The sequence below is a fragment of the Piliocolobus tephrosceles genome, chromosome 5 (genome assembly GCF_002776525.5).
Source record: "Piliocolobus tephrosceles isolate RC106 chromosome 5, ASM277652v3, whole genome shotgun sequence".
In the NCBI taxonomy this organism is placed as follows: domain Eukaryota; kingdom Metazoa; phylum Chordata; class Mammalia; order Primates; family Cercopithecidae; genus Piliocolobus; species Piliocolobus tephrosceles.
This window is the reverse complement of record NC_045438.1, coordinates 61,719,181-61,744,896: the sequence shown is the minus strand read 5'-3', so window position 1 is coordinate 61,744,896 and position 25,716 is coordinate 61,719,181. Positions and strand designations below refer to the sequence as shown.

At 41.8% G+C, this 25,716-nt stretch overlaps 1 protein-coding gene across 2 annotated transcripts in view; it reads right to left on the bottom strand.

The window, feature by feature from the left end:
* Positions 1 to 1,062: 1,062 nt before the first annotated feature.
* Positions 1,063 to 25,716, bottom strand: part of SLC22A16 (solute carrier family 22 member 16) — a 50,830-nt gene continuing 26,176 nt past the window's right edge. The window contains exons 3-8 of one of the 2 annotated variants that reach the window (XM_026454390.2): positions 23,170 to 23,287; positions 18,489 to 19,020; positions 15,025 to 15,152; positions 12,169 to 12,278; positions 7,481 to 7,580; positions 1,063 to 1,445 (exon numbers count right to left, since the gene is read on the bottom strand). In XM_026454390.2, the coding sequence (XP_026310175.1) occupies positions 1,233 to 1,445; positions 7,481 to 7,580; positions 12,169 to 12,278; positions 15,025 to 15,152; positions 18,489 to 19,020; positions 23,170 to 23,287 (1,201 nt within the window). In that variant the 3' untranslated portion in view covers positions 1,063 to 1,232. The remainder of the gene's footprint in view (positions 1,446 to 7,480; positions 7,581 to 12,168; positions 12,279 to 15,024; positions 15,153 to 18,488; positions 19,021 to 23,169; positions 23,288 to 25,716) is intronic. The other variant, XM_023205846.2, reaches the window with a different exon arrangement.

Here is a 25,716-nt window from a genome sequence, read left to right as displayed (position 1 = left end):
AAGTCAATAATTCAGGTTAAATCCCTCCTTTTTTTCCCCTTGGCAATGCTTTTTAAACTCACAACATCTATATAACTGCCTTCTTTTACTTGCCTCTGCAGGTAATGCTAATATTTCACCAGTTCAAATGCAGGATATAAGACATATCACCCTATAGCAAAATCTCAAGAGCAACGAAAAAAATAATGAACTTATGATGAAACCACAGTAAGGAAAAACCCAAAACCTACGGGAAACTGACTGTAAATCTGAAATGCATTCTTCCACAGATAAGATGATGACATAATTTGCAGTTGAAGTGTCCAAGATATTAATGTTTTTGAAAGACTACGGTTTAAAGTAGAGTTGGGAGAAAATGTATAGTAAAAAAAAAAAAAAAAAAAAGAGTAAAGTCTTCATGTGAATTATTTTTTTAAAGGCGAGAATACTTACAAACATTTTTACACTGGCAACAAATCCAGATGGTACTTAAAGTCAGTTTCCTGGATGATCTGACAACTGAAAAAGGTTGCAGTGGGTTAAAAAGTCACAGCCTCTCTGGGCTGTAAAGGAGACTTATAGGGAGAATTTGGTAACTTTGGGACCATAAGGACACCAGACTAGAAAGCTCACTCTTGGACACTGGCAGGTATGTGTCCCTTATCTGGACCAAACACAAGCACGACTGTCTGCACATTCAAGCCTTCTTGGCTCAAGGTTCTGGGAAGCAAGACATCGTTTTTGTAGCTCTGATTTTTTTATGGTTTAATTGTGAAGGCAAGCATTTTTTGAGAGGGCATTTCTGAATTGCACTTGTTTTTAGAGCTATGATTTTCATAAGAGGGGAAAAAATATCAGAAATAGAATCTGCAAGGAGTTTTTTCAAAAGAAAAGCATTCTCACATGCCCCCTTCTTTTGGGAAGCCGTGGAGGGGTGGCACTGGCGCGGATAGAAGTAGATGAACTCCCTCCGGCATGCATGGTAGGGGGGTGGTGGAGAAAGGTTGAGAATCAACGACATAGAAAAGCAAATGCGGAAAAACATTTTTGCAGCAATAAGAAAGCAGTTTTTAAAAATGAGAATTTTCATCTTAGTTTTTATTTCTTTTATAACATATTTGCTTTAAAATTTTCTTGCAAAATTTATTTAAAAGACATACAAACAACATATGGGAGATGAGAATAAGATTCCTCTAATACAAAGGCATGAGAGTAAATAATATTTCAGGTGCTAGACAGCACGCACGGCACATTTATTCACCAAGACCAGAATCCCTGGGGGTAATCGCTTCTGTTTTTTCCAGCCCACTATTATTAGTTGTGGGAAGTAATTTGCTTGAATTGCTTTCATTCTCTGACTCCAGTTTTGCAGCCTCCTCCCAAGTTGTTGCCAGCTGTTTCCCAAGGGTTTCTGGAAGCTTTAGTGTTAACACTCCACTCAGGAAGGCCAGAGTCCCAACAAACAACTAGAAGGAATTAAAAATAATGATAAGTGACACATCAAGAAAGGAATGCACCCTTCGGAGAATAGAATTTCCTAACTGTTTTCAGAGGGTAATGCAATTGAATTTGACATAACAGTTGTCACTGTGATTACTCAGTGAGACCTTTGGTTGCTTGTGCTGGACTTTGAGTTCTTTTCCTCACCAATGAGGCTTAATCTCATCACTCACTCATTCATTCATTCATGAGCCACCGTAAAGCGCCTACTCGATTGCCAGCTACTGTCTGCATTATTACTCCTGAAGGCGCTGTCCTAGGAGCTGTGGTCACAACGAAAAAAAGACCCTTGCCCCATCTTTCCAGAGCCCCGAGTCTTGCAGAGGAGACAAGCAACTGAGCCCTGGGTTAGGACATGCCACGCGTGTCTTAGTCAACCCTGTCCCTGCCCCAATAATCAGTACACTATCAGAGTTCAGTAAATGATAGGGAATGAATGAATGAAAACAGGTTTCAATCAACCGGAATCTATGGAATTTGGGGGAAGCTAACGAAAGGCAGTGAAAACAAATTGTCACTTTATGGGGGAGGGATCCATGTAATTTCCTATACAGTTCGGTATGATTTCTTTATTTTCCAGATTTTGACACATAAAAGGCAGCCTTTTAGACTAGCGCCAAGGCATTTGCTTTTAAAAATGCAGGTCACATTAAAAATTAAAGTCTGCGTATCTATTCTCTGTTTATCATCATGAAGATGCTGGGTGGTTTTTATTAACAGAGCTAAATCTCTATGCAATCTGTAAAAAAACACAATCCATCCTTACTTAATTTAAACTCCCTTAGCAAAATATATTTGCTGGAAAGACCCTACAAAAATAAATTAAGGTATGGCTTTTCTCATAAATCTACACACTTGGTATGTTTATAGCATCTGAGAATGAGAATCATAAAATACATAGAGCAAGTGTGAAGCGATGCCAGATCACATCCATAACAGACGAGACTTGGGAAGGCAGTTTTTTATTTTGTTTTGCAGAGCACTGATAACCTAATTCTTAGAAATATATGAGTAAGCTTAACCCAGAAGCAGTAGCGGAATTACAAGTGACATTCCAAAGGAATTTAAAAGACGTTTTCTGGTCTCTCAAGACATGGCAAGTATATCCAGTGATCTAGAAACCCCAGAAGAGCCCTAAGTCAGGGTCTGAAAAACACTGAGTCAGTCTAAAAGCAAAACAGAATCAAATGGATGATCCAGAACAGAATGGAATTTTTCTTCTTAGCTTCGTAGTAAGACTAGTCAGGCAGTAAACATATCATACCTCTCCACCTCCTCCTCACTCCTGCTCCCCTGACAGCTCCCCACAAGCCCACAAACCCCAAACCAAACATCGAAATAAGTGCCCCCTTTCCCACTCCTCCCTCCTCCAGCCAGGCAGATCCTTTCATGCTCTCCAGACCCTATCGCCTCTCACCTCCTCCTCAGAGATCTCCCTCCATCCATGGTCCAACCTTCCTCTCACATATTTTTGACCTTTTCCTTTCTGCTGGCTATTTTCCCTCAACAAAAAGTTCTCAAAGGGCCAGGCATGGTGGCTCATGCCTATAATCCCAGCATTTCGGGAGGCTTGAGGTGGTGGATCACCTGAGGTCAGGAGTTCGAGACCAGCCTGGCCAACATGGTGAAACTCCGTCTCTACTAAAATTACAAAATTAGCTGAGTGAGGTGGCCCATGCCTGTAATCCCAGCTACTTGGGAGGCTGAGGCACAAGAATCGCTGGAACCCAGGAGGTGGAGGTTGCCGTGAGCCAAGATCCTGCCACTGCACACCAGCCTGGGCGACAAGAGCGAAACTCCATCTCAAAAAAACAAAAAAAACAAAAACAAAAAAAAAAACAGTTCTCAAAGGCTGGGTGCAGTGGTTTACACTTGTAATCCCAGCACTTTGGGAGGCTAAGTCTGGCAGATCTCTTGAAGTCAGGAGTTCGAGACCAGCCTGGGCAATATGGTGAAACGCTCTACAAAAAATATAAAAATTAGCCAGGTGTGGTGGCACGTGCCTGTGGTTCTAGCTACTTGGGAGGCTGAGGTGGGAGAATCGCTTGAGCCCAGGAGGCAGAGGTTGCAGTGAGCTAAGATTGTGCCATTGCACTCCAACCTCAGTGACAGAGACCTGGTCTCAAAAAAATAAAAATAAAAATAAAAAAGTAAGGAAAAAGAAATGTTCTTGACCCATTTATAATCTCCATATGCACATTGCCTGGGTACTTGCCACCTGCTACCTGTGTGGCCTTGGACAAGTTACTTAACCTCTCTGCTCCTCAGAGTCCTTTTCTGTAGAATGGATGAAAGGATAGTATCTGTTGCAAACGACTGTTGAGAGGATGAAATTAAATGTAAGCTCTCATTACTGTGTGTGTGTATATATATATATGCAGTGTGTGTGTGTGTGTGTGTGTGTATATATATATATATATGCAGTGTGTATATTCTTAGCTTGGTAGTAAGACTAATCAGGCAGTCAGGTTCAAGTGATGCTTCTGCATCAGCCTCCTGAGTAGCTGGGACTACAGGCACATACCACCACACCTGGCTAATTGTTGTATTTTTAGTTGAGATGGGGGTGTCACCATATTGGCCAGGCTGGTCTCGAACTCCTGACCTTGTGATCTGCCCGCCTCGGCCTGCCAAAATGCTAGGATTACAGGTGTGAGCCACCGCTCCTGCCTTACTGCTATTATATATTGAAAAACAAGATGTTTCTTAATGTTCCATGATTACCACTGTTGTATCTTTTAAATCACCACACCTGGCATTTCCCCACTCCAGCCCTTCTCTTCGGGGCTGGTGATTGTTTGCTCTCCTGCCCTTCCCACCAGACTGGATGTCCCTCAAGACAGACTGTTTCTTTCATCTGCTCCTTAGCACCTAGCAGGGTGGCTAGTTCAAAACCAACACTCAGTCAACGTTTGCCAAATGAGTTAATGAACACACAAAAAGCTAATTAACGTGTCCACCTTTTTTAGATTACTAGAAAATAATGCTTGATAATAAAAGCATCAGAGCGAGTGATTTTTCATGTGCCTCTTTTCAAAAGAGAAAATATAAACATCTTCCAGATGAGAGTTTTCATTTCTCAAAATGAAAACACTGGCTCCCCAGGCAGTTTGACATCCATAAACAAGTTTAATGGGAAATTTGATTTTTTTTTTTTTTTGACTCATTACAAACAATAGGCAATACTTGTTAGATCCAAAGGAAGCACATTCACAGACTACTCCCACAAATATACACCACACCTTGCGGCCAGAGACCGTCTTAGAGGAGGAACGGGCTACTAAGGGCCAGGCTGGACAAGGAGCTGACTGCTCTGTGCTGGTTTTTGTATAGATTGTTTGTTGGACCTTGTGTAAAAGGCAAGGGAGCATGGTATTTGGATTCAAATCCCAGCTCTGTCACCTTTAAGGTGTGTGACCCTGGGCTAATAATTACTTTCTGTCCATCAGTCTCCTCATCTGTAAAATGAAGAGAACGACAGTATCTGCATTACATGAAGACTAATTTTTGTAAAGCACTTTAAAAAAGAGCTTGTGTAGGCAGGGCATGGTGGTTTATGACTGTAATTCCAGCACTTTGGGAGGCCGAGATGGGCAGATCACCTGAGTCAGGAGTTTGAGACCAGCTTGGCCAACATAGTGAAACCCCGTCTCTACTAAAAAATATTTTAAAAATTAGCCAGCCTTGGTGGCACATGCCTGTAATCCCACCTTCTTGGGAGGCTGAGGCAGGAGAATTGCCTTGACCCAGGAGGTAGAGGTTGCAGTGAGCCAAGATCAGACCACTGCACTCCTGCCTGATTGACAGAGCAAGACTCTGTCTCAGAAAAATAATAAAACTAAAAGGAGCTTGTTTAAATATCTGTTAAATAAAATTAGAGATCCCTTCTAAGTCCGTAGTCCTTAATTGAGCCTTACAGATATCCATTAAAAAATATTTATTTGGTTTTATTTTTGGTAATTAGCTTTTATAAATTTATCTATTTTATATTTGCATGTTTCAACTTATTATTTTAATAAACACCTTTCCATTTTATCTTTAAAAAAAATAAGGAAAACAAGTGCTAGCACAAAGGAGATTCTTCTAGAAAAGTTCATGACCTAAAAAGGGTAGTAGACTCTCCCAAAACACCTCCCACACAGCCCATATGGTTTCTTAACCTCAGAGTCAGCCCGAGAAAGAGGCTGGGCTCTAACACCCCAATGGCACATCCAAGCGCTTTACTGAGCGCCAGCTCCAGGGACGCGGGAGACAGTCATGCCGAGTCAGCGATTCCGGAAGAGCAGTATGTGTACCTGCTGTGTGTACAAGGCAACTCCAGGGGATGCCAAGCACTGTTTTATTACTTGTGAGATTATGTTGATGTCTTTCAGAAGAACACATAATTAGTATAACACCCATGACCTCACTGATATTATTGTTTAGGACAAACCTGATTTCCAAAAGTCAATCTATTTGATCTAAAATAGTAGGTGAGTAACAGCATGGGTGGCACACAAGCTGAGGGAAACACTCGGCTAGGGCCAGCTGTGGGGATGCAAAATGTCCTGCCCTGCAAAGCGCAACAGCCTGACTGGGGCGATGAAGACACCCGTGCAAATGACAAAGTCACACTGCAACAGCAACTGTGAAAGAGGCACCCACTAAATGCTGTACGGACACACTTGAGAAAAGGAGACGCAGGGCCACTAGATCTGGGTGGCCTCCTGGAAAGAGGATACCTGGAAGGCTACTTAACAGATAATATGAGAGAGAAGCACTCTCTTTGGAGGGGCCGTTTGGGCAGCGGCATGGAAGGGGAGGAGGCGGGACAGGGAGGAGAGGCAAACTCTTGCAGTGGGGGTGAGTGTGGAGAGGAGGGGAGGCTGCATGAGGAACAGAATAGGGGAGCTGGGCAGGGGGTCAGTCAGGAAAGGACCTGGAGAGCAGCTTAGTTTGGACTTTTATTCTGACGCTGACAGGGGCACTGGGTCATGGCCGTGGTGCCTTCTATGCTACCCAGACGGGGTAGGGGATGAAGAGCAAGGAGAAGACTGGGAGGCACTGGAGCCAGGCATGCAGGGGTGGTTTTGAAGGAGAATGTGAGGATTTGGTGATGAAAGAACAGGATGAATAAGAAGCCGATGCCACAGTGTCATGCTTGAAGCCACTGACCTATCCTTAACCAAAAGTGGGAGACAGGTGTCACTGGCCAGTTCTGCTTGGGAGACATTGAGTTTGTGGTGAGACATCCAGGGAGAATGTCCATGAGGCTGGAGGAACCCCGTGCCTGCAGCCGGGAGGAGAGGGGGCAGGGAGGAGGCCGGGAGGAAATCCTGCAGCCTGAGTCTATCTAAGGGGCAATCAGAAAAGAGAAAGGAGGCACTGGAGGGGAGGGAGAGGGAGGGTCTGTGGGCTGGCGAGAAACGCCTGCCCTCCACCCATCCCGCATCTTCTTTCTGAGCAGAAGGGTCCACCAGGTGCAGCAGTGCTCACGTGCCCCTACCGGAGGATCTGCAAATGAAGTGTCCCTGCTCTTACTCTTTGAAGCCAGGCAAATGGCTCACACTGCTGGAGCCAGAAACGGAGCCCCTCAGGTTCAGGTCAACTGAAAACCATGGGTTCCTAACCCTCTCCATTAGGCACCACAGAATCTTTTTGGAGCAGGCAGCCCCCAGAATTCGCCTTGCCCAGCAGGAACTCAGTGGAAACACAGAGGCAAGGCCAGGCCAGGGGGTGGGGACAGGCCTGGCTTCCAGGGAAGGGTGAAGACACGCCCTTTTGTGGCAGGCAGAGTTGTAATGAACAGCTCAGCAGTGGTGGAAGGCCACCAACAGCCAGTCGCAAAGCAGCCACCACCCTACCCACAGACTGGCGAGCTGTTGGTAAGGGGGTTGTTTTTACAAACCCCGTTAGGAAATGACGTACTGGCTTGCAATAAATAACAACAGAGAAGTCGCTAATAGGCAATTAGAAACTGCCTCCATGCCGCCTCGGAAAAGGTCTGCAAACTGAAGCACACCTGTGGTATGAAGATCCAAACGCTGCTGAGGTCCACGGAGAACGGCGCCAGGATGCTGGCCAGGCGACATACCATGCTGCCGCTTCCCACAGCCAGCGACCTGGAAACAGAGGAGAGAGGCCGAGACAAGTAAGGTGCAAGTGACCCGGGATTGAGGGACCTGCTTTCTGCAGCTCCTTTCCCACCCTCCCCAAGGAGGATAAGGGCGGTCAGGCACCGCATTACAACGTTTTGGTCAACCTCGACGGCCCCATGAGATTATAATAGCACATTTTAACTCGACTTTTTCTATCTTTCAATAAGTTTAGATACACAAATACTTACCACTGTGTTAGACTGCCTGCAGTATTCAGTACAGTAACGTGCTGTGGAGGGTCACAGCTGAGGAGGAATAAGCTGTGCCACACAGCCTGGGTGTGTAGCAGGCTGGGCCATCAAGGTTTGTGTAAGTTCACTCTGATGTTCTGACAACCACGAAATCACCAAAGGATGCATTTCTCAGAATGTATGCCCATCATTAAGCAACATATGACCATAAACAAATGTAAGCTTGAAAATAATTTTACTTAAATTTTTCAAAAATCACAACACCTACATTGTGTGAAACAGTGGTGTATACAAGCGGGCGCATAATTCAAGACAATTCAAGACAAAAAGGTAGGAGTGCGGAGGTAAGCCATTCTTCATCTGCTGTGCAGGTGAGGCTCTTATGTGTATTGATCCAGCCTAACAATGAGAATAATAAGGTCTTCTACAGCAGGAATTTGTTTCAGGTAGGGAGTGGGAATTTGAGAGAACAAAGTATCTGTATACCTGTGGACTATTCTATTTCAATTTTTTAGAGTCAAGGAATATCTTAATGTGCTTTTCTTTAAAGGTTACTTAGGGAAAATGTATAGAATGTTAGTAAGGAAAGACTGTCCTTTTATGTGAGTAAGTACCTCTACAAATTAATGGTGCCTCATCTTTTCTGGGTCACACATATTTATAAAGAACTGATAAAAAGTATGGCATTCTTCTGAGAAAGAAATCATACATAAGTAAAGTTTTGCATGCAGTGTTAGGGTGTTTAGGGAGCTCATAGAGTTGGTTAAAGATTTCCTGTATTAAATATTTACATATAGGATTTTTTTGAGGTCATGTACCTGAGGTGGTAAACCAACAACCAAGCCAACAAAAAAAAGATCTTAAAAAATACTACAACATTCATAATTGCAATGCACATTGACATTATTTGATTGGATTGTCACCGTTTTAGCGTATGACATGCATTCACTCAGCACATGTGTGTCGAGAGTCTAACATGTGCCAGGCACTGCATGGATCTGGTCCAATCTGAATTTTGAACTGGGAAAATCTGCAGCTTTTCCTGGCTGAGCAGAAATCCACCTGAGAGGCCAGAAGGGTCCCATAGGACATGCCAAAGATATTCTCCCTGATTTAGAGCGACTTCTTCCCTGGGTCAGCCACAAGGGAGCCAAAGCCACAACGTAAGTTTGCAATTATGCAACTTCACTCTCTATTGCATTCAACTAGTCTCCACCACTGTCAACCTGTAAGCTCTAGAATGTAATCTGTCATTCTGCCTGTCTGCTACTGTACATCTGCACGGGGCTGCCACTTCCACAATATGATCTGAGAAGAGTCCACACAGCCCTTACCCCAAAATACCTTCTTCCCCTCTGCTACTAAAGCTCTACCGCTAGCAACTCATCCCTTGCTAATGTTAAGCACTGTCTCCCATAAAAATTCTCATGTATTTCACTAGGTATCCGAAAGGGCCAAAAGATGTGGATCTGAGTCCTGATGGGTCACTGACTAGCCAGGTGCCTTTGACCACGACCCTAATCTTTGTGTGAATTCCAGTTCCACAACCTGTAAAATGGACAGAAGATGTATTTATTATTAGACTGCTCTCCCAAGCACTCTGGGTGACCTAGAGGTGAAGTAGGGAGGAAGAAGAAAAACTCTACTCTCAGACAACTGGGGTAATAGACAATTACATAGGGAGTTATTCCTCTGCTATTCTATACCCTTGGTCACATATTAGTCTGATAAACTTTTTTCTTAGATATATGTGTGTACCTACTCTATCTATCCATTCTTCCTTCCTTCCATCCATCCATCATCCATCCATCCATCCATCCATCCATCCATCCATCCATCCATCCATCCAGATATCCATTAATCTGTCTACAGCCAACACAAATGTACTTACCCATCCTTGTCCACAGGGCTGCCTGCCCTAGCATTTCAGCAGGCAGGTGTGTGGGCATGGAAAATTCCTAGGGAAGGATTTATGCTATCTCTTGACTAATGGATTTTCCAGGTCCTACATCCCTCCTGCTTGTGGAGATAAGGAGGAGGCATCTCTGGGCTGGTGTTATATGGACTTATCTCTACAGAAAGTCACTTGCCTTTCACATTTGTAACACATGACAAATAATATACTCCTAAAAGGGATGAACCCACCAGCTGAGCAGTTAGATTTTTTTTTTAAAGTTTCCTGTGAAAAACCTTAATATCTTGTTTGTTTATTTGTTGCCATTAAGATTGGGTCTTTAACAGGCTAAGAAATTACCCAAGCTCACTAACAAATTTTTTCCCTTAGAAAATGAAAACTTCTATTGATAAAGCAGGTGTTAGGAAAATGCCACTTGGAGGATTTAAGGGAGGACTGCAGATAGGAAACTATTATGGAATTTCACAGAGGGAGATCTGTGGGACAAGCATTTCTTGGCAGCAGTGTGATTCTAATCACTATTTACACTTTAAAATACAGGATCATTTTGAAAAAAAGAGTCAAAAAGTCTGATGGGCCGGGCGCAGTGGCTCACACCTATAATCCTAGCATTTTGGGAGGCCAAGGAGGGTGGATCACTTGAGGTCAGGAGTTCGAGACCAGCCTGGCCAACATGGTGAAACTTGGTCTCTACTAAAAATACAAAAATTAGCCGGGTATGGTGGTGTACACCTGTAATCCCAGCTATTCAGGAGGCTGAGGCTGGAGAATCGCTTGAACCTGGGAGGTAGACATTGCAGTGAGCCAAGATCACACCATTGCACTCCAGCCTGGGCAACAGAGTGAGACTCTGTCTCAAAAAAAAATCCAATGGAGAATCAGAGAAAGGATCCCTTCCCTTTATAGCTGGGGTCCCAGCTGTGTGTCTTGCACTAGGTACTTCATCTCCCTGGTCTCAGCTGTCTTACCTGGACATAGGGCTGCAACAAGAACTGTGGTTTACAAAGGATGCACTGTTAAGGCCTGGAAGTTCTGCTGCAGCCCCCTGGAGCAGGAAGGCAGGAGCACTGGGGGGATTCCAGGTACCCAACAGAGCTTCCATAAAGGACCTCTGTCCTCTTTACCACATAAAGAGTTTCCAAGTAAAATGTGTTTGGAAAAGCTTTTTAAAAGCCTGAAAGTTCCTGAGGTTCCCAGATCAGTGGGAATCACATCAGACATTCCCAAAGAGGTGGGGTGGCAACTCTAAGTCACCTGCAGACTTGTTAAAAATCCTGAGTCTCGGCCAGGCGCGGTGGCTCACGCCTGTAATCCCAACACTTTGGGAGGTCAAGGCTGGTGGATCACGAGGTCAGGAGTTCGAGACCAACCTGACCAACATGGTGAAACCCTGTCCCTACTGAAAATACAAAAATTAGCCGGGTGTAGTGGCGTGCACCTGTAATCCCAGCTACTCTGGTGGCTGAGGCAAGAGAATTGCTTGAACCCAGAAGGCAGAGCTTGCAGTTAGCCGAGATCACACCACTGCACTCCAGCCTGGGCGACAGAAGGAGACTCCGTCTCGAAAAAAGAAAAAAAAAAAAAAATCCCGAGTCTCATTCTTGGATTGATCCAGCAGGTCTGGTGTAAGGACCCAAGACTGGTATTTTTTATGAAATGCCTCAATGACTCTGATGAGCTGCCAGCTTTGAGAACCTCCAGATGAGGTAATCTCAGGGAGCCAATGATTACTGATGTTATGGGCTGAGTTGTGCCTCCCAAAGTTCAAGTGTTGAAGTCTCAACCCCTTGTACTTTATGATGTAATGGCATTTGTAGATAAGATCTTTAAAGAGGTGATTAAGTTAAAATGAGGCTGTGAGGGTGGGGCCCTAATCCAATATGGCTGGTGTCTTATACGAAGAGGGAGGGACATCAGTGGTGCACAGAGAGGTAAGACCCCTTGGGGACATAGCAAGAGGGTGCCACCTGAAGACTGTGGAGAGAGGCCTCAGGAGAATCCAAACCTGCCAACACCTTGTTCTTGGACTTCCAGCCTCCAGTACTGTGAGAAAATAAATTTCTATTGTTTAAGCCACCCAGCCTGTGGTATTTTGTTACAGCAGCCTACGCAGACTAACACAATTGGCATCATCAGAACATGGAGAGACACATCCTGAGAAATTAGTTTTGGGTCAATACAGAGACTCAGTGGAAGTCTATGGTACTTGAAACTTAAAATGTTTTTGGAATAATAGAGTGGTATTTCAAAATAATTTGTTCAATATCCTCGCTAATATGGTACAAAGCCTCAGACTAAAAATTAGTATCAGCATGTCATTTTCCCATCTCAGAGATCCAGGTAACGTCTATGAAAAAGAAGCATTTACATTTAAAGGCCAAATACAATGAAATGACACACAAGTGAAAGACAACAGGAAAACAACCAGAAAATAATTCATCCTTACCTTACAATGGTTGGATACAGCTCAGCTGTATAAAGATAAATGAGGCCAAACGCTGCCCCAATGGCAAATTTTCCAACCATAGCTGCCACCACACCTAAAATATGATGTTTCTGGAAAAAATTTAGCAGAATAGATCATCACAAGTAATATTTTTAAAGGAAAATATAAAATCTTTAAAATCACTACTTAAAACATTCTAATTCCTTCAGTATTTTTTCAGAACAATGAAGAGCCTTATTTTTCTGTTTGAATATATTAAACTCTACTCACAGTCTGAGAAAGCTTTTCATCTTTATGAAATGTAGAGGAAAGTTTTAGTGTCTCTCCTCCCCATCCACTTTGGAGGGTTTGAACTGCGATAAAAGCCAGTTGGGAAGACTGTTTTGGAAGGAGACACGCCCAGATAGTGCTGGTGGCACCAAGAATTTCCCCACTCCTTCTGGAACTGATCCAGCAGAATGAATCAAGGAGCCATACAAACAAACTGTGGGCCGGGCCCAGTGGCTCACACCTGTAATCCCAGCACTAGGAGGCTAAGGCAGGAGAATCACTTGAGGCCAAGAGTTTTAGGCCAGCCAGGGCAACATAGCAAGACCCCATTTCTACAGAAAAACAAAAAAATTAGCTGTGTGTGATGGTACATGCCTATGGTCCCAGCTACTGGAGAAGCTAAGGCAGGAGGGTCATTTGAGCCCAGGAGTTCGAGATTACGGAGAGCTATAATCACAACACTGCACTTCAGCTTGGGTAACAGACTGAGATCTTGTCCCTATTTAATCTATTTACTTTAGAAAAAACAAACAAACAAAACAAATTGTGTCCTTTGTGGCAGTAATCCCTGGCTTATAAATTATCTTCAGAAAATAATTTGAAAGTGGTAACTGAACGATTAGTACAGACTTTTTGTTCATTTGTTTCTTTGTGGCTGATACATTCCTCAACAGCAAAACCTTTATCTCCACCTGGGTTTTTATTCTCCCTAATGTGTTCCACTTCCAAAGGTAACTAACAAATACACCCTGTATTCTGAAACCTCCCTCCTCCCCCATCTGCCAGCTGGACGCTGAGACCCAGGGTGGCCTTGGGGCTGATGTGTTAAGGACGGCAGTGCCTCTGTCAGTCTGCATCCCTGAATGACTCCACGGACCCAAACACCCACTCACCACTCCCGCTTTGGCCAACTAGGTACAAATACATGGAACTTTCTATGAGCAGGTAACAAACATCCTTTATGTTAAGTCACTGAGATTCTGGGATGCCTCTATTAAAGAGCTAATGTCACCTTAATTACAATTGTAAATTAAATTAATTAACAATTATTAATTAAATTAATATTTGTATTGTGTTGACCTTATCATTTGGGGAAAAATTTATTGGAGGGGAGATATTTGTGGTTGTGGGTTAATGCTCTATTTCTAGAAATCTCCTCTTTCTCATCTTCCCTATTACTGTAGAACTCAAAGGTTCTGGTGTTCCCCAACTCTTCACCAACTTAAAGGCAGCTGTCATCTACTCAACTACCATTAACTGCAAACTACTTTTTTAAAGGTGTGGATGAAGTTCCCTCGAATTAGCAGAGACCTCCTTGTCCTGAGTAGTTTTACTGCATTCAGTTAGTTGCTTTCAATCACCTGGAAATTTCATTACATAAAATATTTGGCTCACCGATCCTAATCATTAAGTAAAGTGCTACTATAAAAGGAAGTCACTCGTTAGCTTAAATGAAATTTCAAACGATATGCAAAACTTAAAATGCTTTGCTCTAAATGTTGATATACTATTGCTTAATGATTATATAATCACATGAGAACATTAAATAAAATATTTTAAGTACTGTTACAGTGACATTTTCCAAATCAAGAATTAAAATACAGGTCTGAAAACATCTTTTTTGGGAAGAGGGGAAGCACTTCTGGATGCAAGAGGTATTTTGCGGGGATGCAGTTTGCCAAAATATAGGAATGTGAAAGTCATTTCAGGAATTTCTTGGTAGTGTTTCTCACTAAGAAACTGTTTTTAAAAGCAAGCTCCTCGGGGTGTGTATGCATACCAGACATGGGAAACTACTAATCTCCTGCGACGAAAAACAGTGTATTGAAACTCCAACAGTCTTGAATATCTGACTCATATCCTTCAGATGTCTCCACGGCTGCCTCCCTCATTGAGGTTTCTGATCACATGTCACCTCCTCTGAGAGGCACACCATCCTCGACCACCCTAGACAAAAGAGTACACACGGGTGCCATATGCCCTCTTGTTACACTTATGGAAATTTGATGCACTGTGTGTTCCCAGCACCTGGCACATAAAAGATGGTGGATAAATGTTTGTTGAATGAATAAACGAGTGAATATTCAGTATGATGATGCTGGAAAGTGTGATTGACTTTCCTCACACAAGATTATTGCGTTTACAAAATACAACACTGGACATCTCTGGGAATTGGATTATGAACTTTTTATTTTTTATTTTTTGAGATGAGGTCTCACTCTGTCATCCAGGCTGGAGTACAGTGGTATGATCAGAGCTCACTGCAGCCTTGAATTCCTGAACTCAAGCCATCCTCCTACCCTCAACCTCTTGAGTTGTTGGGATTATAAGTGTGAGTAATTGCACCCAGGTTAGGCTTTTTTTTTTTTTTCATGTTTTTCTCCTTAAATTTTCTAAAATGAACATATATTACTTATATAACAGAAAGAGACTGTTCTAAAGAAAACATGTTTTTAAATATTATATACTCTGTCCAAATCATACTCTGAATTGACCTTCATACTCAACTGTAACAAGCTAAATTCTTCCCATCAAACTGTCACGGTATAACTAACAATTCCCTAAATAAAACATAAGATAACTCACGTGGGGGATCACCATAACGACACCACAGGTCAGTGCACTGCAGAAAAGAGAGTAGGCCAGGACTGTTCTCCTCCCGACCTTGTCCATGGCGATGCACACGAAGGTGTAGGCGGGAATTTCCACTACACCTGTCATTGAGCAAGCAGCCTTCTATGAGGTTAGGCACCTGACTGCATGAGGGGACCCCGCCTTCTAACCCACTACCCAAAAGGCGTGAGCAGCCCTCTCCTCACTTCCAGGGCCTTTAGAAACTCTGTAAGGATTCCTGCGAGGCAGTCAGCTCTGCCACTTTTAAACTCACTGCAGTGAAGATGAGCATTTCCTGTGAAATGCTCTAATGTTCATAATCCTTCTGGCACCTGCAAATGGCACAAAACCAGAGCCCAAATTCCCACCAGCCCCAAACCATCTCAGGAGATAAAAACTTGTTCAAAAATTTCACAGCAGAGAACTATTGAGCAGAAGCACCCATCTGCAACAGTACTAGTGGGAAGGGTACTGACGTGAAAATTCCAAAATGGTAGATAATATAAAACCATGTGTGTTTGTCTTTGGGAACACTTTTGTATTTATGAGATTGCCCAGTTTTTTGAGAATTTATGTCTTTGGCAAAAGTAAAAAACTATGTTACGAAGATCTAAACTTCTAGCCTTCCTAAGCTTCCGCATCCACACTCCACACACCTACCATTGGCCACTCTGTTCTAGGGATACTGCACCATCTCAAACTGTCATAGAGAATGAGTTTGAAGTCAAGACAAGCTTTCTATAAACTTGTTAGTTTGCTTCAAAAAAAAAAAAGAGTAAATCTTTTTTTTTTTAAAAAACGACTTCTTTCATAATTCCTGCTGAGCTATAATAAACAAAAACAGATGTGTCTGCTGAGGAAATCAGAAAAAAAAAAACCAGATGTGTCATCAGAGCACTTTAATGAGATGGCACGATGTTTACGCATAAAAATTTAGAAGTAAGATCTTTTGAGTATAATATAAAATACAGGCAGCCTACATAGAAATAACCAGGAGTTAAGACTAGATGGATAAAAAGAGGTTTCTAATATTTCTCTCACGTTTTAGTTCAAATTTGGTTTATGCTAGGAGTCACATCTCAAGCTATATAAAGTGATTTAACCTGCCATTAAAATGAAACAAGTATGACAACATAAATTATAGTTGCATGTATTTAAAAGTTATTTTACCAACTAAAATTTATAAATTAAGGACACCTGAAGGTTGAGAGATGCCAGATAGCCAAGGCATATTAAATTTTAAAAGGGAAGCAACTTACAAAGAACAATATATAGTGAGTGATCTCATTTATGTTAAAATATAAAACATTTATATGCACAAATGTACGGAAATGCGTAGAAACAGATCTGATCAGCACAGGACTTTTGACCTGCTCCATTTTCGACCTGGGCCAGTTCACCCCTCCTTAGGCAACCTGGTGGTTCCCTGCTCCCAGGAGGTCACCATACTGATGCTGAACTTAGTGTGGACACCTGATTAGCATAGCGTATTGCAGCCCAGAACTCCCGGGCTCAAGCAATCCTCCCACCTCAGCCTCCCAAGTAGCTGGAACTACAGGCACATGCTTCATGTACAAAATGCATAGAAATAGATCTGAAAGGGTACAACCCAAACATTATAGAAGTTACCCCTGGGAAGAGCTCTGGGCTAAGGACTGGTGTGAAAAAGGTGAGCAAGGAGAGAAGGCAGAAAGGGAGGAACTAAATTCTTCTGATGCATTTTTTTCAAATGGAAAATACAAGGAGTTTTCAAAAAGGTAAGATGGCAGGGTGCTGTGGCTCATGCCTGTAATCCCAGCACTTTGGGAGGCCAAGGCGGGCGGATCACCTGAGGTCAGGAGTTCGAGACCAGCTGGGTCAACATGGTGAAACCCTGTCTCTACTAAAATACAAAAGTTAGCTGGGCATGGTGGCACGTGCCTATGATCCTAGCTATTCAGGATGCTGAAACAGGAGAATCGCTTGAACCCAGGAGGCGGATATTGCAGTGAGCTGAGATCACACCACTGCACTCCAGCCTGGGCGACAGAGCAAGACTCCGTTTCAAAAAGAAAGTTAATGGAAAGTGCATATTATGAAAAAACTATGCATGTGTCTTCAGATTTTTTTCTGCACTAAAAGAAATTTGTACTAACTTCTTAGAACATGTCTGAAGAGGAGCTAGTTTGAGGCACTAAGAAGAATAAGATAACAGTTTGAAAAGAGCTCTCACTAGAGCAACATGAATTCTGCTGAAATTGAAGCAAGAACAAACATCAAATTTAAGGTGAAGCTTGAGTGGAAGAATGGTGAAATCACTGATGCCTTATGAAAAGGACAAGACAATATTGAAGATGAAGACCACGGGGACAGAGCATCCACACTGAGGAAAAAAATACATCTTGTTTAAGCCCTAATTGACAAGGACTAAGATTAACAGCAGAAGCAATAGCCAATATCATAGATATCTCAATTAGTCTGGCTTACAGAATTCTGACTGAAAAATTAAAGTTTAGCAAACTGTCCACTCAATGGGTGCCAAAACAGTTGTGCCCAGATCAGCTGCAGAGAAGGGTAGAACTGCCCATGGAAATTTTAAACTAGTGGGATCAATATCCTGAAGGATTTCTTTGGAGAATTTTAACACGAGATGAAACACGGTTTTACCACTGTGATCCTGAAGACAAAGCCCAACCAAAGAAGGGCTGTGGTCCAGTCAGAGCAAAAGTGGACCAGTTGAGAGCAAAGGTCATGGCAACGTTTGTTGGGGATGCTCAAGGCATTTTGCTTGTTAACTTTCTAGAGAGCCAAAGAATGAAAATATCTGCTTATGATGAGAGTGTTTTGAGAGAGTTAGCCAAAGCTTTTGTAGAAAAATGTCTGGGAAACATCACCAGAGAGTCCTTCTCCTCCATGACAACGTGCCCGCTCATTCCTCTCATCAAACAAGGGCAATTTTGCAAGAATTTTGATGAGAAATCACTAGGCAGCCACCTTACAGTTCTCATGGTGGCTCCTTCTGACTTCTTTCTGTTTCCTAATCTTAAAAAATCTGTACGCGGTACCCATTTTTCTTCAGTTAATAGTGTAAATAAGATCGCATTGACATGGGTACATTCTCAGGACCCTCAGTTCTTCAGGGATGGACTAAATAGCTGATGTCTTACAAAAATGTCTTGACCTTGATGGCAATCATGTTGAGAAAGTTTATGTTTTAAATTTTTATCTTTTAATTCCATTTTTCCATGAACTGGTTGAAGTCCCCTCATATGTACATGTGTTACAACATAACGCTAAGAGATATCATAATAATATGGTTGGCAGTACTGTTCCTGGTTTTAAAAGGCCAATTAAAAACACACTCTTTTTCTCAAATTCACACAGAAACACACACACACACACACAAATGGTAGAAATCTCACTTCACTGCCAAATTTAAATATACTTTAACTACTTACCCAGGAGGAAGAGGTTTAAGTATTCATTGCCTCCTAAATTAACAGAATTCAAGGAAAAGGAGTAGAATCCCAAACTTCCCGTGAACCAAATTAGCCAAACGGTAAGTGTCCTTGTTGCAATGTTCCAGTTATAAAACAGATGTGATAGGCTGTGCTTCTGAACTTCAGTGGGGCTATTACCAACAGGACCTTGTAGGTCCAGTGATAAAAGTTCCGACAGTTTACAGGAGCTTGTCCTGTTCCACTTGGCCATGATGTCAACTATTTTTTGTGCTTCTTCATATCGTCCCTCTGAGAGAAGCCAAAAAGGTGTCTCTGGGAGCACCCAACAGCACAAAATAAAGGGGACAGTCACTGTGGAGAGGATCATCTGGTAAAGCCACCAGGTCCTGACCAAGTATCCTGTCAAAGCCACCAGGAGAGTTCCAAATGCAAAAAAAGAATGCAAATGGACAGACGCCCATGTCCGAGACTTCATGCCAATGAATTCCATCACATAGACAAACCCCACCACGAGATAGCCACTTGCAACCTGAAAAACAAATAATAGGGATCTATATTCAAGATCACATTTATAACTATTGAGGAGTCTGACCCCATTGCAAATCACATATAGGCAAAAAGGAAAATGACAAAGACTTGCTTTCTGAAACCCCTATCAGATGTATAAAATGACATTCAATCCTATCTACCTTTTTTTTTTCTTATAGGTCCTTTCATCTTCCCTCATCATACCTGCCCAAAATGGCAAAACTTTAGAGATTATTTATGATATAAATGTTAGACATTGCCTTTTGTTTCATCAAAATATTCCATTATAATGTGGATGTATTTCTCAGTTCCTTGTAAATGCACACAGCAAGTTATCTGTATCCAGGAGGTCCTTATTGTTAAATCCTAATTGCTAAATGGAGACAAAAAATTTATGCTAACTAGTGGTAAGAAAAACAGATTTAACAAAGTTTTATTTTGACAAAGAAAAGTAGACAAATTAGACTTCATGAAAATTAAAACTGTGCATCAAAGAACACTATCAATGGAGTGAAAAGGCAACCTACAGAACTGGATAAAATACTTGCAAATCGAATATCTGATAAGGGATTTCATGGAGAACTCCTAAAACCCAATAATAACAACAAAAACACAAACAATGCAATTCAAAAATGGGCAAAGGCTTTGAATAGACATTTCAAATAGAAGAAATACAAATGTTTACCAATCATTGAGAAACACAAATCAAAGCTACAAAGAGATACCCCCTCATACCCATTAGAGTGGCTAATTAAAAAAAACAACAACAACCAAAATAACATGTTTTAGCGGGAATGTAGAGAAACTGGAACACATGTGTAATGTGTGATAGAAATGTATAATGGTACAGCCTCTAGGAAAAACAATATGACAATTGCTTAAAAAACAATTACAGCATGATTCAGCATTCCACCTTTGAGTATATATCCAAAGGAGTTGAAAGTGGGGTCTGGAAGAGATATTTGTACACACCTGCTCATAGCATTATTCACAACAGCTAAAGCGTGGAAGCCACCCCCAAGTGTCTGTCCATAGATGAATATATAAGAAAAATGTAGTCTATGCATACAATGAATATTACGCTAAGTGAAATAAGCCAGTCACAAAAAGACAAATATCGTATGAGTCCACTTTCGTGAGGTACCAGAGTGGCCAAACTCATAGAGAAAGAATGTAGAATGGTGGTTGTCAGGGGCTAGGGAGACAGGGAACAGAGAGTTATTATTTAATGGACAGAGTTTCAGTTTTGCAAGAAGAAAAGAGTTCTGAAGATGCATGGTGCTGATAATTGCACAACAGAATGAATGCACTTAATATCACTGAACTGTACACTTAAAAATGGTTACGATGGTAAATTTTGTGTTATGTGTACTTTACCACAAGAAGGAAAACTAGGGAAAAACTTTATTTTGCAAATATGCCTATCTTTAATAAAAATTAGATTACAATATGTGATTAGATTATAATATGTGACCATTCTTGGAATAAACAAAGAATGAGTCCAATGATGGTTTTTTTGGGAGGAGGGGGCTAAGAATTTTTTCTACAAAATTATTTCATATTTGACTTCTACAGCACAAATCATAAAGTTAATTTTTGTAAAATTATTCGAGAGCACCACTGATTTCCCCAAAGGCCTCTCTTAATCATTAGATATTTGAATCATACTCTTTCAAAGGCTCACTGTGTGATTATCCTTGCAGATGTTAATTTCTTCAAAAGTTAACAGATCTCTCTCTGCCAAATCCCAACTGACCAAATCTTGTGGGCAAGATTCAGGCAGTGTTCCCATGTTCCCTCATTGCTTTTAAAGACTTTTTGTAAACACATGTCCCTTGTAATAATTGCAATTTCGCCTTGCATCAGACAGTCACAAAAAGGCGGCCTACAAGAATATTCCTACTGTCAGAAAGGGTTGACACTAGCAGGAGGCAGGGAGGTGCTCGATGAGTACTACTGTATTCATAATCAGTTTAACATTTTTGTGACAACAGCTTTTATTTCCCTGTGCAACTTTGTAATGGCAAGACTCAGATCATCGGGACCCTATATCCAAGAATCCAGAAGTCGCTTTTGGTAAGTGCTGCTGTTACACTAAACAAAGATTGTGATAACTTTCAAATACTATAAATTTCCCAGTTAAATTAAGCTGTAATATTTGTCCCTGTCAGGTTTTTCAATGCTAACTTTTTCTCATGAGTCAGCTACAACTTCCTCTGTCATCGGATTCAGAAAATCCATATACAACTAACTCTGAAACACTGTGAATCCACTCACACCCATCCCTTCCACCGATAATACTCTACCCCTCACATCTTCTCAGACTCCACCCCATCATAGCAGCCAGAATTCCCAGAATCCCCTTTGTGGATTGCCATTGCCTTTAGGAGATAGAGCAAAATCCTGACAATCCTACAAAGCCCCACCTAACCGCCTTAACTCCTTCAGCCTCATCAATGCGTCTCTCCTCCTCTCTATTCTCCAGACATTCTGGCCTTTCTTTCGAATCTCAGGGCCCCTTTCATCTGCTTCTATCTTTGCTGGAATATTCTTCTCTCACCCATCTCTCACAACAAGGAAGCCCTTGACCCTCCAGACCCTGGTGAACCCTCCAGACCCACTGCTGTTATGCCTTCACTGTCAACATTTTATTTATTTTTGAAGATGGCTGATCAATGTCTTGCCTTTCCTACTAGACTTACTGAGACAGCTGAGTCTGGTTTACTTAGCATTACACTCCGTAAACAGATCAGTAAATGCGTTAAGTAATTGAATCTGCCTGCATCTCCCATCCTCAGAATTCTACCACAAATCCACTTCCCATGAACATCAAAGGAAATAGTCACAGAAAATTGAGGCCACATTTCACAGATGTATTCTGTGGGTGTGGCCTTGTTTCCTTGGGTCTAGAAACCAACACATGGTATTTTGCAAGACTGAAACAGATATTTTCAGAAATATCCTCTTAAGTCTTCCAAAAGATGACCTTTATACTTTCTCAGTACCCGTGCATTTGTGGAACCTTCAGTCCCACCAGAAGGTTTCTCTCATGAAATCTCACTGTATAGTCACAGAGTTATGTCCTCTGTGGAAACAGAACTACTAGTTGCTATCTTGTATTTAAAACTCTTTACATTCCTAAATATATGTATTTATTTTTTGATGAGGTACAACACCTTCTAGTCTCCTAGATTTATTTTTATGCATTTTCCTTATCCTTGGCCATCTGTACGGTTTGCTAGAAACCCTTTCTATCCATCAAAAAAGACTCCAAAACTGACACCCCGTCTTGTTATCTGAGGGGGTGCAGAGAGATTGAAGCCCTTTGCTTCTCTCTGGACCCTCAGACCATCCAACCTGCTGCTCTGCGTTTAGCAAGATCACAAGCTCCTCCTCCAGATGGAAACTTCCCTCTATTATCCTAGATCAGTGATTTCCAACCGAAAATCTTGCTGCTGTTGTTTGATAATTAGAAATCTATCTGGAAGCCTCACTGAGCATGGAAACAGCTTCCTTGCTGGCCAGTCCATTTCTAGTAACAGTTACCATTGTAACCAGGTGCTGTACTGCGGTTGTTTATAATTAATCTCTCTGAATCCTAAGAATAATAACATGGACAGTTTACAGACTACAACCTAAGGTTCAAAGAGGATAAGGAGTGTGCTCAAAGTCATACAATTAACAAGCCAATATATGACAAAGCTGGTATTCAATCTCATGCCCTTTCCACTAAACTCCTGTTCTTGGTAACATAAGGACCTAATGCCTTCCTATTTTCATTCTTCCTGTACATTATACAAGTGACTTTAACTACACACCTTAAGTGTCTGTTTGCTCAAGTGAACAGGCCCTGACTAGACCAATATAATTACTCAGAAATAAAATAATGCCTCAGTAATTGTGAGATGTGGACCACATGCCCGACACAGAGGCAAACACACTTCCGCCTAGCCAGCAACAATTTTTCACTTTAATGAGTTCCATTCTAAACATAAGGCATTGGTATACTGTAGACAGATCTCTGCAGTGGACTGGACAAAGATTAGTCCTTGAGCTCGCTCACTAGATCTTAAATGAGCAAAATGAAGAGAGTTAAGGTTTCCTATGAAAATACTGCAGCGGAATTAAAGAGGTAAAAAACACAACTCACCATGGCAAGAAAAAAGCGTGCAGCCATGAAGGTGTAATAATCAACTGCAAACGCCGCTGCTATTCCAAACAAAAACATGCCACTGCTTGTAGCCCATAAGACCACCCGGCGTCCTAGCCTGAAAAATAAGAGTCACACAGTGCAATAGGCAAGGTAGAGTTGTAACAGTTTAAACATCCACTCCAATTCATAAAAGATAGGCGTTACCCATATACCTTGAATAGCTTATGTATTGATTGTTTTTCTTTTATTTATTTTGAGCAAAACATAAGTTCTATGGCTTCTTTAAAAAACCAGCTGTTCAGTGGAGAGACCTCTACCTGAGTTGCAAATATACATACCTGATCACTCTGAGTCATCCCCGGAGTGACTCTGAGAACCCCTTAACCTGGGATTGGGTGAAGAGAGAGCAGAATTTGTCCTCTCCCTTCCAGGACTTTGGCTGTCTCTGGGATCATCTTCCCTGCCAGGCTGGCCCTGTCCACCAAGGCTATAACAGCTCTTGCCAAGCCCCTCTATAAACAGAGGCCTTCCTACCTTCTGCTTCTAGAATAATGTGCTTACTTGCCCTATCTTTTCATAATTGATAGAGGCATCTCTTTGTTTAAAAAACAAATACTATTTCTGACAGATTTTAAAATTGTGATACAATTCTAATGCCATTAAAATTCAACCTTTTAAAGTAGACAACTTGGTGGTTTTTAGTATATTTGCAAGGTTGTGCAATCATCATCACTCTTTAATTCCAGGATATATTCATCACTCCCAAAAGAAACTCTGTGCCCAGGAGCTGCCACTCCCTATTCCCTTCTCCCTCCAGTCCCTGACAACCACTCATCTACCTTCTGTCTCCATAGATTTGTCTGTTCTGGACATTTCCCATAAATGGAGTCAAACAACATGCGGCCTTTTGTGTCTGGCTTCTTTTCCCTAGCATTATGTTTTCCAGCTTCATCTGCGTTGTAGCATCAGCACTTCATTCCTTTTTTCTCTCTGAGTAGCACCATTCTACGGATATGCCACATTTATCTATTCATCAGTTGATCGCTCATTTTCCTCTTCTTGGCTATTACGAATAATGCTGCTCTGAACATCTATGAACAAGATTTTGTTTGAACTTATGTTTTCAATTCTCTTGGGTATGTACCCAGTAGTTAAATTCCTACTACTCTATATGGTAGTCATATGGTAACTCTATATGTAACATTTTGAGGAACTGCCAAACTGGTTTCCAAGATGGTCACCTCATTTTTCCATTCCCACCAGCAATGTATGAGCGTTTCGATCTCTCTGCATTCTCCCCACTACTTGTTATTGTCTGCCTTTTTCATTATAGCCATCCCAGTGGCTGTGAAGTAGTATCTGATTGTGGTTTTTATTTACAATTCCCTAATGATTAATGATGTTGAGCATCTTTTCAAGTGCGTATTGGCTATTTGCATATATTCTTTAGAGAAATGTTTATCCAAATTCTTTGCCCATTTTTGAATTAGTCTATTGCTTTTTTAATATTGAATTGTAAGGCTCTTTATATATTCTGGATACTAGGCCCTTATCAGATATATAATTTGTGAATATTTTCCACCTATGGGTTGTCTCTGACAAATAGTTTAAGGCAAAAGGATACTGTCTGGAGATTACAACCAACAGATTTGCTTGGTGCAGCAGAGGATATGCAAATAAACAAGAAACCGTCATCTTCTTCGCCCTTCAGCCTTCTTTGCTCCTTTGCACATTAGTGGGGATTATTCGCCCTATATATGACTGTTCCCCAATCCAATTTTAGCCCTGAATGCCACCTACAACTATTTTTACCTATCACTGCTTGACCTTCTCTCCCACCTCCAATGTGTTCTCTCTCAGAAGATGAATGGCCATCTCCTGCAGAGAACAGAAACCATCAGAGAGGAAGCCCCACAACTTCCTGCTCTGTCCACTTACCAACACGACCTGCATTTGCATTCAGCCTTCTCTTCCTGCCTCTCTGAAGACACATGCCCCTTTCTCTCCAAATATCATTTTGCAATCTCTGTATTGGATTGTGCCTCTTCCCACTTCCTCTGAAACCCATCACTTCTTTTTCCTTTGTTTTTCCCTCTCCTTTGACTTCTTCCGTTCAGTTTTCATCTCCTCCAACCAAAGACAAGAATCTTCTCTTGACCCCATTGCTCCTTTAGCCACCTTGCATTTCCTCCCTTGACAGATTTATCGGAAGGGAATATTTCTTTCCTCAACTCCTACTTGTTTCCTCAGCCAATGATGACCAGGTGCAACCAGCTTTTCTGAGCTCACTTTGCAGTCACCAGGGACCTGCACATTGCCTCTCCTGGTCCTTTCTGGCTGTCCTCTCTAGTGCCACTGACTGTGCCTACCCTTGGTTTGCGAAATATCCCGCTCATCTGGTCCCGCTTGTACCTCCTTGATGACCCGCCTACCTCAATGCTGGCACTCCCTAAAGTCCTCTGCTGCACACTCTGCCCTTGCAATTTCATCCACTTCCCTGGTTTGGATTCCTAAGTATGGGCTATTAACTCCCCACCCACCATC